At 38.6% G+C, this 15,914-nt stretch overlaps 1 protein-coding gene across 1 annotated transcript in view; it reads right to left on the bottom strand.

Annotated features, from left to right (window-relative positions):
• Window positions 1-219: 219 nt before the first annotated feature.
• LOC134586359 (protein kinase C-like) overlaps window positions 220-15,914 on the bottom strand; it is a 59,530-nt gene continuing 43,835 nt past the window's right edge. Inside the window, exons 8-9 of the mRNA XM_063441835.1 lie at window positions 6,047-6,217; window positions 220-315 (exon numbers count right to left, since the gene is read on the bottom strand). Coding sequence (XP_063297905.1) covers window positions 220-315; window positions 6,047-6,217 — 267 coding nt within the window. The remainder of the gene's footprint in view (window positions 316-6,046; window positions 6,218-15,914) is intronic.

Here is a 15,914-nt window from a genome sequence, read left to right on the forward strand (position 1 = left end):
GAATGTTTATGTTGGGTGATTTGGTCATTATTTAAACTATTAGTATTTTATTTGAAACTTCAGGGTTCCTTTACCGACCCTCTTTTCCCCAAAAAATCTTTAAATCTGACTCTTTCCTCAGCCCTTGTCATATTTCTTCCTGTTAAATCTTCTCATTGCTCTGACCCATATTTCCCCTCTCATCGTCCGGTCTCCATTTTAAGCATCGTCTTTTAAGACTTACATTGCAATGCAAGGTTCCAGTCTGATGTTTCTTTTCAGGAAGCTGTCAAGATCACCACCATGCAGATACTCCAACACGTAGCATAGATGGGTCTGGTTGACAATAAAATACAATGGGATTTACTTCACAACACAAACACTTAAACATCAAACAGAAAACTTGTTAAAACATTATTTCTCGTACTTTGCAATTATTTTTTCTATGGCAATCTAAATCCTAGAGCTGTGGAAAAAAAAACGATGGTCTGTTTAAGGAACCAACTGTAATGGAGTGCCTTTGATCACTGTGTTTATGCCATTTTGAGAGGAAAAAAAAAACATGCGGAAACATGAATGCCTTGATTTATAATCCTTAAAACCTATTAAGATTGGAATATATATATATATTTTAAAAAAAAATAACAGATAAATCAGAATGTAACCCAAAACTGACACTAGATGTTTTCTAAGAGTAAATTTGGTGATACCACTGATCACTCCTGAATAGGCAAATTCGCAATAATTTTTTGCTTCCCGTTAGCCATGAAATATCGGAAATTCAATTCTTCACCTAAGTTTTGAAATATCGAAACTTCAAACAAAGTGCAAGAGTTCAGAATGTTGGCAAATACAAAATTATAGCGTTTTGGCATCAAGTTGAGATTGGCGCATTGAAACATAATTTTTGTTCTTGCCAGCACAAACATGATCCTCTGCATTGAAGCTGACCTGAGAACCCTCTGCAACGACTCCTAGGGTTGAGTGTGCTGATTCTCTTTGTTCCTGAGTGATGGAACATTCCTTTGCCACTTTTATAAGTGTCACTGGTGCCAGGAATCTAGCAATCCCTCTGACACTGCACTTGAGAGTTCAGCACTTTTAGTGCTTAAGGGACTGAGCATCTCTCTAGTACTGTAACTGCTATTCACATCAAGTTAACAAAATACATAGCACAAACACAATTAACCCCTTCAGGACGGAGTCAATAGTACACGTTCTGATCAAAACAAAACGTAAACAAAAACTGGAATTTGCGCTATATGTCTGTTCACCCGTAGTTCCCCTCTTTCATATTAAATGCACCCACACTTATTATATATCATTTTGTTCAGGAGAAACAGGGCTTTCATTTCATATAAAATATTTGTATTTGAAACAATTTATTATGAATAAAATTAAAAAAAACTGTGAGAAATTTGAATTTTTTTTTTAAATTTGTAGTTCCGCCTCACATTTTAGCTGTAAATGTCATAATACTGTTAGGTTTTACGGCAACAAAATGCACATATTTGTAATCAGCGATGTCTCACGAGTACAACAGTACCCCCCATTAACAGGTTTTATGGTGTTTTGGAAAGTTACAGGGTCAGATATAGAACGTTCCATTTTCAAATTGAAATTTGCCAGATTAGTAATGTTACCTTTGAGACGGTGTGGTAGCCCAGGAATGAGAATTACCCCCATAATGGCATACCATTTGAAAAAGTAGACAACCCAAGGTATTGAACGTGGGGTATGTTTAGTTTTTTTTAGTAGCCACTTAGTCACAAACACTGGCCAAAGTTAGCGTTCATATTTGTTTTTGTGTGAAAAAAGCAAAAAACTAATATTTGGCCAGTGTTTGTGACTAAGTGGCTACTAAAAATGACTGGACATACCCCATTTGCAATACCTTGGGTTGTCTACTTTTGCAAATGGTATGCCATCATGGGGGTAATTCTTATTCCTGGGCTACCATACGGTCTCAAAGGCAACATAACTAATCTGGCAAATTTCAATGTCAAAAAAATGAAATGCAAGCCTTATATGTGACTCTCTAACTTTCCAAAACACCATAAAACCTGTACATGTGGGGTACTGTTATTCTCGGGAGATTTCACTAAACACAAATATTAGTGTTTTAAAACAGTAAAACATATTACAACAATAATATAGTCCATAAAAGTGCCGTTTGTTTGTAAAAAATGCAAAAAACGTCACTTTTACTTAAAATATCATCGTTGTAATACAATTTACCAGTTTTAAACACTAATATTTGAGTTCAGCGAAGTCTCCCGAGTAAAACAGTACCCCCTATGTACAGGTTTTATGGTGTCTTGGAGAGTTACAGGGTCTAATATAGTGCATGCGAATTAAATTCTCTGCACTTTCTCCCTGTGTTGTCAGGCATGTCAATCAAATTTTAATTAATCAAATGACATAATTATGTTAAAAAATTACTTAAATATACACGTAGAATTTTAATATATATGCATTTATAGGTATATAAATTCTACGTATATACTAATGTAATCTTTTATGTAATTATATGTATTTATCTCTCTATATATATTTGCGGTTATTTGTATTTTATATATAGATAGATATATATAGAATGTCATTCTAAGTGTATTCTGTTTCCAATATATATATATTAATAACAAAATACAGTTAGAATGAAATTACATATGAATATATAATTTATTTTATATTTTGTTTCAATATTTTATTTATTTATTTAATTATTTTATTTATTTATTATTGTAATTATGCGTATATATATATAATATATATATGTAGATCTATTATATATATAATATATATACATATTATATATATGTAACGTCATTCTAAGTGTATTTTAATATTAATATATATACTAATATTAATATTAAAATACATTACGTATGACGTTACATATATATAATATGTATATATATTATATATATAATATATATACATATTATATATATATAAAAAGGCATTTAATTTATTTTATAACATTTTAATATTTATTTTTTTACACTACCTACCAGCAGGGGGACTGTCTAATATTTTAAACAGTCCCCCTGCTGGCAGATCCATAGCCAGCTATAGGGGGCCATGTGATCGCTCTTTGAGAGCGATCACATGGCCCCCGGGGGCCTCATTTGCCGGAGGGGGGCTGCCTGGGCTCTCAGACAGCCCCCCAGAAGAGGATCGCGGCGGAGGTGAGTACACCTCTGCTCCTGGGGCTGCAAGCCGTTACGGCGTTCTATGCCGCCGCAACGGCTTTAAAGCCCTTTAAAGCCGCGACGGCATAGAACGCCGTAACGGCGTTAAGGGGTTAATATTGCAAACTTTGAAAGAAATGTTTAAAATATAGCCATGTGAAATATGCAAAGAACACAAAATAAGTACAAATTTGAGCATTCCATATGTAGCTTAATGGATAATGCAAAAATTACTCTTTCTAATTATGAGTTGCTAATCTTTCTTAATCTGGATGGAGTTAGTGAACGAGCTAGGTATGGGTTAGAAACTATACAAAATCAAGTCCTGTGCTTAAACGCCCACTACTCCTGGCAGCAGCAGTGACTATGGTACACATCAGCCCCAATACATACAATATAAAACAAAGCAAAAGAGTTACTTGCTCACTATCCCAAATCCCTGTGGACATTTAACCCCTTCAGGACGGAGTCAATAGTGCACGTTCTGATCAAAACAAAACGTAAACAAAAACTGGAATTTGCGCTATGTGTCTGTTCACCCGTAGTTCCCCTCTTTCAAATTATATGCACCCACACTTATTATATATCATTTTGTTCAGGAGAAACAGGGCTTTAATCTATCATTAACTATTCATATATGGAACATCATTTATTATGAATAAAAGTAAAAAAAATGTGAGAAAATAAGATTTTTTTTTAAATTTGCATTTCCGTCTGACATTTTAACTGTGAATGTCATAATACTGTTAGGTTTTACTGCAAAAAAAATGCACATATTTGTAATCAGCGATGTCTCACGAGTACAACAGTACCCCCCATTAACAGGTTTTATGTTGTTTTGGAAAGTTACAGGGTCAAATATAGAACATTACATTTTCAAATTGAAATTTGCCAGATTGGTAATGTTACCTTTGAGACGGTGTGGTAGCCCAGGAATGAGAATTACCCCCATAATGGCATACCATTTGAAAAAGTAGACAAGCCAAGGTATTGAAAGTGGGGTATGTTTAGTCTTTTTTAGTAGCCACTTAGTCACAAACACTGGCCAAAGTTAGCGTTCATATTTGTTTTTGTGTGAAAAAAGCAAAAAACGAATATTTGGCCAGTGTTTGTGACTAAGTGGCTACTAAGAAAGACTGGACATACCCCACTTGCAATACCTCGGGTTGTCTACTTTTGCAAATGGTATGCCATCATGGGGGTAATTCTCATTCCTGGGCTACCATACGCTCTCAAAGGCAACATAACCAATCTGGCAAATTTCAATGTGAAAAAAATGAAATGCAAGCCTTATATGTGACTCTCTAACGTTCCAAAACACCATAAAACCTGTACATGGGGGGTACTGTTATTCTCAGGAGACTTCACTAAACACAAATATTAGTGTTTTAAAACAGTAAAACATATTACAACAATAATATAGACCATAAAAGTGCAGTTCGCTTGTAAAAAATGCAAAAAACGTCACTTTTACTTAAAATATCATCGTTGTAATACAATTTACCAGTTTGAAACACGAATATTTGAGTTCAGCGAAGTCTCCCGGGTAAAACAGTACCCCCTATGTACAGGTTTTATGGTGTCTTGGAGAGTTACAGGGTCAAATATAGTGCTTGCAAATTAAATTCTCTGCACTTTCTCCCTGTGTTGTCATGCATGTCAATCAAATTTTAATTAATCAAATCACATAATTATGTTAAAAGATTATTTAAATATACATGTAGAATTTTAATATATATGCATTTATAGGTATTTAAATTCTACGTGTATACTGATGTAATCTTTTATGTAATTATATGTATTTATCTATATATATATATTTGCGGTTATTTGCATTTTATATATAGATAGATATATATAGAATGTCATTCTAAGTGTATTTTGTTACCGATATATATATATTAATAACAAAATACAGTTAGAATGAAATTACATATGCATATATAATTTATATTAAATTTTGTTTCAATATTTTATTTATTTATTTTATTATTTAATTTATTTATTATTTTAATTATACGTATTTATATATAATATATATATGTACATCTATTATATATATAATATATATACATATTATATATATGTAATGTCATTCTAAGTGTATTTTAATATTAATATATATACTTATATTAATATTAAAATACACTTTGTATGACGTTACATATATATAATATGTATATATATTATATATATAATATATATACATATTATATATATATAAAAATGCATTTATTTTATTTTTACACATGTCTAATTATTTTTTTTAATTCTTCCCACCAGCAGGCGGACTGTCTGATATTTCAAACAGTCCCCCTGCTGGCATATCCACAGCCAGCTATAGGGGGCCATGTGATCGCTCTTTGAGAGCGATCACATGGCCCCCGGGGGCCTCATTTGCCGTGGGAGGGCTGCCTGGGCTGTGAGGCAGTCCTCCCGAAGCGGATCGCGGCGGAGGTAAGTATAACTTACCTCCTGGGGCTGCAAGCCGTTACGGCGTGCTATGCCGTCATAACGGCGTTAAAGCCCACTTAACCCGTGACGGCATAGCACGCCGTAACGGCGTTAAGGGGTTAAATAACTGGAGGCTTTTTAGTATCACTCACAAATACCCTTCTTTATCTCATTAGAGATTTTTACCTGTTAGCTGAAGACAGGAAGGTGAATTTTTAGTGTAGGATTATTCACCTAAGAGGTTTGCCTTAACGTGGCAGGTGAGTCTATAGTAGGCACAGTGCACAAAGTAACTTTTTTTCTTTTGTATATATTGGTTAGAAACCAATTTGCCACAGAAAATTTAAAGCAAACATCTGCAGATATATTGCTGGTTGGTTTGTTTATGGAAAGTTGATTTATGACCATTAAGGAATTACCGGGATCTGAAACGCTCCATAGGCTTTGGTTAGGTAAGGACTTCCGGCTGCCATCTCCAGCACTCGACGTTCAGTGAGTGTCCTCTCGGAGGCTTCAGTGAGAAGGTCTTTCTTTCTCACTATTTTCAAAGCCACCACCTTCTTCGTTGTTTTATCCGATGCCAGGAAGACCTGAATGACACATAAATAAAAAGGCTTTCAGAATGTTGTGTCAATTCTTGTGTGATAACATATCTATTAGCATGATGTATTTAAAGGAAAACTGACACAAATGTTTTAAATGTAGCAAGCTATATTTACCTTAAAGGACACTATAGGCACCCTGACCAGTTCAGCTCATTGAAGTGATTTGGGTGCATAGTTCCAGGCTCCTTGACCCTGCAAAGGTAATTATTGCAGTCTTTAATAAACTACGATAATTACCTTTGAGGGTAAACTCCAACTCTAGTGGTTTTCTACCAAACAGCCACTAGAGGGACTTCCGGGTTATTAGGTGACATTTGGTCGCCTAACTGACGCTGGACGCCCACACGCTATGCATGAGGACATCCAGTGTCATGTTAAACCCCCTATGGTACTAATACTAATGCAAGCATGGCCATTGCCGTGCATACGCATTAGTCTTCCCTGCCGGATGACGTCAGCAGGGGAGGAGCAGAGGCAAACCCAAACCAGCGCCGACAGGGCTTTAACTCCTTCTGCAGCACGGGGGTGAGGGCTGTGAGGCAGGGGGAAGCTATGGTGCCAGGAAAACAACTTTGATTTCCTGGCACTATATTTTCCCTTTAAGAAACCTACGGTGTCGTTATTATATTACAGACATATCTTGTAAAATACATTATTATTTTGTTTTTTAGTCATTCTCCTTTAAACTATCTTTAATATGCCCTATGATCTCATTACACCTAACTTGATCAAAAACACACCAGAGTAGCTGTGCACAAATCCAATCCCTGCCCTGTTAATATACTGAAGTCTGTACCAGATATGGCTGATTGAAGCTAATGTATCAGATAGATTGTGATAAAAGCATATTCATTCACAGTGTTTAGCATTCTAATGGTATATCTAAACCATTGGCACCACTTATAATTTATAGCAGCGATGGCGAACCTATGGCAGGCGTGCCACAGATGGCACGCTGAGCCCTCTCTGTGGGCATGCTACCATAGATCACTGCTAGGGTGCCCAGCAGTGTATTCACCGCGAGGCACTGCCTTATGGGCGGCACTGCCTTATGTTCTGGGGGACCCAAGAGCTGGCCGGCTGGCCACCTTTGGGCCCCCCCATGAGGCGGGCGGCAGCTTCTATTGCGCAGCAACCTCGCGCTGCTTAGTGATGCCGGGAGCCAGAATATGATGTCAGACCACTCACAAATCCACTCACTCTTTACTTGCTAAGGTGCTTCTCCAGCCTTTTAACAATACATACACTCATAGAAGGGCACTCACTGGTCTTCTTAATTTGCAAACTTTATTCACCAATTGTAGAGAAAAAGATGAAAAAAACTGTATAAAAGGCGCTTATAAAATATTGAAAATAGTGTAGATGCTACAACACTCTTGTGTGTGTCCCTCACACCCACCTCAAATTGTAGAAACTAGAAGAAAGGTAGAAAAGCCAGAGGCAGTTCACCTATATGAGGGGAGCATACAGTGATAATAATGGATACCTACCCTATAACAAGGGTCGTCTAGTCCTGATATTGTTGCAGTATCACTTTAAATTCAGCGTATATATACATAGAAAGAAAAACATATACAGGGAAATAATAGTGCAAATCTGTTTGGTAATTAACCGTTGTGCAGTGATCAAAACAGAATGCTAACTCACATTTTTTAGAGCCTAAGATGGGATAGGCTCAAATCACTTGCGCTTTAGTACCCTCTGGTGGTACTTGTCCCCTTTTTTTGAAGCGTTGGTGGAATCCCTCAGAGATAAGAGATACAAAGAAAACGTAATAGGAGATAATATAGTGTAGTAACTTAGGTTATAAAGGTGAGTATACTGTATCTTTAAATAGGTGCTCACCTTATTCAGAGCCAGGTACTCGGCTCTGAGTTTACCAGCTTGAGTGTCAATGAGGGAGACACTTTCCCTTCTTGGAGCAGGTTTGGTGAAGATCAGAGAAGACTTGAATTAAAAATAAAAATGTATTTTGCCAGCAGGCAGTAAAATACAAACAAATAAAATAGAATAAAAAAATGTCCCATAAATATCCTTCACTTCCGAGATGCGTTTCACCCTACTTGAGGGCTTTCTCAATCGGTGTTCTATTATTAAACATTATTCCTTTCCTTGCTATGCAAACATAACCTATAATGGAGGTCTTTAATCGCCACTCCGATTTACCTCTAACACTCACTTGATAATCAGTTTGAGAAGATATTAACTGTTCAACTGTCTCAGAACCGGAATACATTACCTCCTTTGCTTCCCATGGCCATTGGTCTCCCATATTAGTACCTCCACACACATAGCAGTTGGTTACATTAAGACTACCAGCAATGCTCTCGGCTAGATCTATAAATAAGTTTTTCGCATTATGGGGGATCTTATTTTCCACACTCATCTCCTCATAGAAGGAATGAAAGACCTGATGAGTCTGGGTTGCCACAGTATCGGTCTCTATTCCTATAAATAATATTGTCCCAGGATCCAAACCTGTTCCATATATCTGGAACCCAAATAAGTTACCAAACCTATCTATAAATCGTTCTGGGTCATTGATAAGTATATGGACTGGGTTACACTCCCTGGACTTACAATATGGCTTGGTAGGCAACTTAGTGACGATCATATCCTTATCTACTGTCTGTCCCCAGGTTGCCCACCCCACACAGGACCAATACGGACAATAATTGTATTCTTTATTTGGGCATTTTGGATCTATATATCTATACTTACTACTGGGGCAAATATACTTATCATTAGACCCATACTTTCTTTCCCATTTAAGATCACCACATACATTCCACGGTTTTCTACCACCTGATATCGCCTTACATGCATCAAATAGCAAAACACCTGGAGAATGTACGGTTTCTAGTATGGTCTTATTTATCAGGGTCCCCTGTTAGTCTCCATTCCGAATAGTCAACCAAATTGTACGGGGTTGATACTCAGGGCTAAAACACTTAGGTTCTCCTGCTCCTAAATGGCATACACTATAGTCTATGCCTAAGTATCTACACTTAGATACATGTCCTTTACACTCATACTGTGAATGCCAAATAAGGGTTTGGGAAATGTGATTGCCTGTTTTCGTAGTCTTAATGCAAACCTCGCAGCCTGGTGTGTTGGTACCTCTACCTTCCTGAATAATTAAAAACACACACATATATACATTATTAAACACATCACTCCTGACATCTTCTTTCTAACTCTTCGACCGTGCGATGGCACCTCAGCTTCCAGGTATGTGAGGGCTGCAGGGAATGGAGTCCTTCTGATCATCACTTTCCTTCACAGAGATCCTTCAAGACACTCTGGCTATGTAACGTAGGCAGGTGGTCAGGCTTTATTATGGCTGTCAAAACACCTACTTGCTGATCTCTTGTTGATGTTCCCTTGTAACAAAACTCTTCGCAAAAATCACTTTCAATCCAACTGGGTCACTTTCTTCAACCGGATCTTGCAGGGATTCTCAGGATCTTGTGTAGCTTGCCAAGAATCTGCTGCTGCTGGTTTAACCCTGGAGTGATGAATCCACAGAGTCACTTCGGCCACCTTTATAGCTGTTGGGGTTTACAAAAGAACAACATAAGGACCCCTCCACTTTGTCCCCAACGGTACACTGTTCCACTCCTTTATCCAAACTTGTTCTCCTGGATGATCAGAATGGACAGGTGGATAAATATTCACAGGTAACCTATCTTGTACCCATTTCTGTACCTCCTCCATAGTTTTACCCAACTCTACAATCTGCTGCCGGGTAATTCCTTCTCCCAACTGACTCAAATCCCCCCTTAAGTTACTAAGTACGGGAGGTGGACGCCCATACATAATTTCAAAAGGTGAGAGACCCATCCTTCTGGTAGGTGTACTACGAATGCGCAACAGAGCTATTGGCAAAAGAACATTCCACTTGAGTTGAGTTTCTTGACACATTTTTGCCAATTGGCTCTTAATAGTTCTGTTCATCCTTTCCACTTTCCCAGAACTCTGAGGCCTATATGCTGTATGAAGTTTCCACTTAATACCAAGCATATGAGTCAGTTGTTGTAGACACTGGTGAACAAAATCGGAAGAGAGGAGTGTATACCGCGCCTAGAGGTATTAGTATAAAAAATTATAAAAAATTATACATACATATAGTCGATGTAAATTTTGACAATGGATGGTAACCTCAAAATAAAAAGCAAAACATAATAGTGCAATACAGTAAATAAACAAGAAAGGTCAAATAAAGCTATACACAGTCCACTCACATGGGGATGAGCTATAACAGAGCTCAGCTGTGATGCGCCTGGACGGTATAATCCCCGTCTCGGGATATATGGTGGTATTGCTTCAGGGATTTTCCAAGGTGCAGTGGTGCGTAGATCATAAAATCCAAAAATAAAAATATGGCAGCATATGGTGAAGTACGTACTGATAGAGTGGTAACAAGTATAAAAGGTATTATACTTACAATTTCTAGAGCATATAACCTGCTCTAGTATAGACAGCCTAGGTGGTATAATCCCCACCAGGGATATGCAGGATCCAGGGAGTAGAAGGTAATAATAATAAAAAATATATATAAAAGTAGGCTAAAAGAAGTACTTTAATATATAAAACAAACAGGTATAATTACAAGTATAAATAAAAGTCCACTTTACGCGTTTCGCCTCACAGGGCTTCTTCAGAAGTGTGCACTGAACTGGTGAACAAAGGCTGGACCATTATCTGATCCTATAGAACATGGTAGTCCATGTCGGGGTATTATTTCCCGCAACAGAAATCGCACAACTTCTCCTGCTTTCTCTGTACGAGTGGGACATGCTTCGACCCATCCTGAGTAGGTGCACACAGCTACCAGTAGGTAATGATGTCTGCCGGATTTAGGCATTACCGTGTAGTCTATTTGGAGATCGGACATAGGGAGCCATCCCATGAATTGGACTCCCGGTGGTTTCACTGGACCTTGCCTTGCGTTGTTTTTGGCACATAACACACATCTTCGTACAATGGCTTGAGTCAAGTTGGACAATCTTGGTATGTAGAAATGCTTCCTAAGAGATTCTTGCATACTATCTCTCCCGGAATGTGTCCCATTGTGATAGTTCTGAACAATTTCTACAGCTAGCAATGCTGGAATAACTCTCCTTCCATCTTCTAACTGATACCAATTATTCTCCAAGTATTTTCCAGCTTCAGTCTTTAACCACTCTTCTTCTTGAGCTGTATAAACTGGAGTCCACTGAGACAGAGGGGTCGGTATGAGAGCAGCTATATACTCCACATATTCCTGTTGTCCCGATTCAGTGGCACGCTTGGCTGCATTATCTGCCATCCGATTTCCTTTCACCACATCACCATCACCTTTCAGATGCGCTCGACAATGTATGATACCAACTTCCTTCGGCTCCCATACAGCTTCCAATAGTTGTAATATCTCCGCTGCGTACTTGATTTCTTTACCCTCTGAGTTCAGTAGTCCTCTTTCTTTATACAAGGCTCCATGGGCATGAGTGGTTAAAAACGCATACTTTGAATCCGTATAGATATTTACTCTCAATCCTTCAGCCAATTGTAACGCTCGTGTGAGTGCGATTAATTCTGTCTTCTGTGCCGATGTTCCTTTTGACAATGGCCGAGCTCCTATCACCTTGTCTATGGTTGTCACTGCGTATCCTGCATAGCGAATCCCTTCTTTCACGTAACTACTACCGTCTGTATAGTACTGGACATTGGGGTTCTGGATGGGAAAATCACGAAGGTCCGGTCTGCTTGAGAACACTTCATCCATCACCTCCAGGCAATCATGTTGACTCTCAGTAGGTTGTGGCAAAAGGGTAGCTGGGTTCAAGGTATTGACAGTTTCAAGATGCACTCTCGGGTTCTCACATAACATGGCTTGATACTTAGTCATACGGCTATTGCTAAACCAATGATTGCCTTTATAGTCTAGCAACGTCTATACTACGTGCGGGACTCGCACGTAGAGTTCCTGACCCAGAGTGAGCTTATCAGCTTCGGCTACCAGCAGGGCGGCGGCAGCTACGGCTCTTAGACAAGGTGGAAGACCACTGGCCACTGCATCCAGTTGTTTAGACATATATGCAACAGGTCGTTGCCATGATCCCAAGTACTGTGTCAGTACTCCCACAGCCATCCTTCTTTGCTCGTGTACATATAAGTAGAATGGACGTGTATGATCAGGTAGACCTAATGCTGGGGTGCTCATCAATGCTTTCTTAACATTCTCAAATACCGAAACTGGCCGTAAATTTCAGGCCTACCCAGTCACGTGTACACGCTGCACCAGATTAGGATCAAGACTACCAAGACTACCACGTGGAGGCCATGCAGCCACCATGGCAGGCCATTCCCTACTACATAAAGTAGTCAGGCGTGTTGGGGACATCTTTACTCCAAAATCATGTACATTGTATCCCTTTTTAAAGTTCTTTAACATACATTCTAAGGGATCAAAAGGTATCCCTTTTTAAAACTTTTTTTTCATACATTCTAAGGGATCAATGATCTTTGAATCCCACGCACCCATACTTAGCAACGGAGCGTTGTCTCCAACAGAAGCAAAACAAACACACTTCCAACAGTCACACTCGTTCCCCTTGGCAACAGCACCACGTGGTACAGTTACTAGGCCAAACACACACAACAAAACATACAGGGAATTCTCGTACACACACAGCTGTTACACCAGTCACTAAATAACTATTACTGTACCTTTTGGCGAGACTATACAATCACCCACGTTATAATTCTTAATATTTAAATTACCCGTCTATAACACACCCTAGTAACATCGTCTTTACAAACAGTAGTTATAGTATGGTTAGCATTGGTTAAAGTACAATTTTAAAGTCACAGTTCAGTAAGTAGTTGTTATGATGTTAAACATACAACATAAACGACAGTTATTAGTGGTTATTTACAGTATCAGTAATTATAATACATGGTTATGGTACCGTGCGCTATGATACAATTACACACTATTCACACTCTCGCTAGACGGCAGAGCTCACACTATCTAGCAAGATATACACTCTACTACAATAATTTTTAACAAATTTACAGTTTCCCAACTAATCTTTTGCCCAGTACCTCGAAGGACTACCTAAAACAATTTACATCCGTTTTGGTTAGCCGTCGCTGCCCAAGCACCACAAATAGCGAACAAGAGGGTGGAATTTACACAGAACCCTCTTAGTCTATCTACTCAATCAATAGTCTAGTGGGTTCCAAATTTACACGCCTTCCCACTTAGCAAAGATAGGTTGAGATCTAGCGGACAGAATATACACCAGGCTCCGCTTAGTCTCCCGGTCCCTCCGACCTAGCGAACGGAATATACACCCTAGATACGCTAGTCTAGACAAGACACCGGTGTCCGGCTTGGGCTATTTACACAGGACCCAGCCTGACTCCAAACCAAGATTAAACGGGCTGACTACAGGGCGTTTAATTATGAGCGGTGCGCCTTCGCTCCTTCCCTCTACTGAGGGGGCCAATTCCATACACAATACAAACCCCTTATGGGCCTACCGCACAATCGGTATCCAATACCCCTAGTGGGTCCACCATCTAAAACAGTAGTCGTCTTACCTCCTTGTTCCTGAACCTGAGTTCACACTCATCGACGGGGGCACCCCAGCACTTACTACGTAGAGGCCAATGATCTCCTGGACAACAGACCAGTGGCGCCGAGACGAAGGGAGGTCCACGCAAAAGTTCAGGGGTGCAGCCGTAGGGAGCGTGGACAAAGATAGACCGTCTCACGCCTCTGCTCTCAGCTACCGTTGAACAATGAGATTCCCGGCAAATGCACCAAATGATACCGGAGAAACTGACGGAAGCCAAGCACAGAGAGATGGACACAGGTTTCTTCAGGAAGGAAGAGATCTTTATTCGATTCACCGACCGGGACTCAGAGGGACTAATGTCACCAAAAACAGCTAAAATCTGAGCCCTGATCGTACAGTGTAGGCACCTTATATATATTCTTACCCAATCAACAGAATAGAGACTAAATTCCTGTTTGACCACATGGCTTGCCCAGCACAATGGAGGAGGGGAATACTCGTATATCCTGTATTCCTGCACATGCTCAGTACATTGATGACAGTATCCTAGCTACGTGTAGCTAACTAACTGACACAACATACACATATGCCACGTGGAAATCTCTGCCTACTAAATTTATTTTTACCGCGATTCCACCACAAAGGAACAGATGATTGTTATTATTTCCTGATATGTAAAACCATAGAAATGAAAGAGGACGTACTTTTTTTTCCCCATGACTGTATACGTTAGTATCAAAATACACTTAGGATGAAAATATTTATACGTTAATTATATTATATATACCGTATATACTCGAGTATAAGCCGAGTTTTTCAGCACACGGGGTCATAGTGCGGCTCTCGCGAGACTTACACTGGGAGCTGACAGAGGAGCTGCACGGACCGGCGCGGAGGAAGAGGGAGCTGACAGGAGCTGCAGGACAGGTAAGTAACCGCTCTGCAGCCCCCACAGCCCCACACTGAACTACCAATGCCACTGGACCACCAGGGAAGGAGAGACCCCCTCCCTGCCATGTATCAAGCAGGGAGGGGGGACGAAAAAAAATATTATTAAAATAAAATCATATATATTTAAAAAAAAATAAAAATAATATATAATAACCCATTATTATAAATATATTATATTATATCCATCATTAATCACTGAGCTGGGAGTGGAAACCTGTCATTATATAATAATAATATAATAACCCATTATTATAAATATATTATATTATATCAATCTATTAATCCATCATTAATCACTGAGCTGGGAGTGGAAACCTGTCATTATATAATAATAATATAATAACCCATTATTATAAATATATTATATTATATCAATCTATTAATCCATCATTAATCACTGAGCTGGGAGTGGAAACCTGTCATTATATAATAATAATATAATAACCCATTATTATAAATATATTATATTATATCAATCTATTAATCCATTATTAATCTCTGAGTTGGGAGTGGAAACCTGTCATTATATAATAATAATATAATAACCCATTATTATAAATATATTATATTATATTATATCAATCTATTAATCCATCATTAACCCCTTATGGACGGAGGACGGTTCAGGACCGTCATCGGCATTTTTCCATTGCCGACCGCTGACGGTCCTGAACCGTCCTAACTTTAAGATTTACTTACCCGATCGCCGTCGGTTCCCCGCGGCGATCGGCGGGCTCCCGTTGTGGGGAGACTGCCTGCAGCCCAGACAGTCTCACCATGGCAGATTAGGACCCCTCTGGCCATGTGATCGCTCAACAGGGCGACCACATGGTCACAATAGGTGTCCATGTGTCTGCCTGCAGGGGGACTGTCTGTGCTGACAGGCAGTCTCCCTGCATGTGTAAAATCATTAAAAAAAATAAAGTTAAAGTTAATAAAAAAATAATAATTATATATGTGTATATATATATAGAAATGATATATAGACATATATTATACCTATATAATATATGTCTATATATCATATATATATATATATATATATATATATATATATATATATAATGTCATACTAAGTGTATTTTTATATTAATATGTACATATATTTGATGTAGAATTATTAAAAATCTTTATTGAACCTGTATTGAATTATTGTACTAACT

Source organism: Pelobates fuscus, chromosome 2 (assembly GCF_036172605.1).
Source record: "Pelobates fuscus isolate aPelFus1 chromosome 2, aPelFus1.pri, whole genome shotgun sequence".
Lineage (NCBI taxonomy): Eukaryota > Metazoa > Chordata > Amphibia > Anura > Pelobatidae > Pelobates > Pelobates fuscus.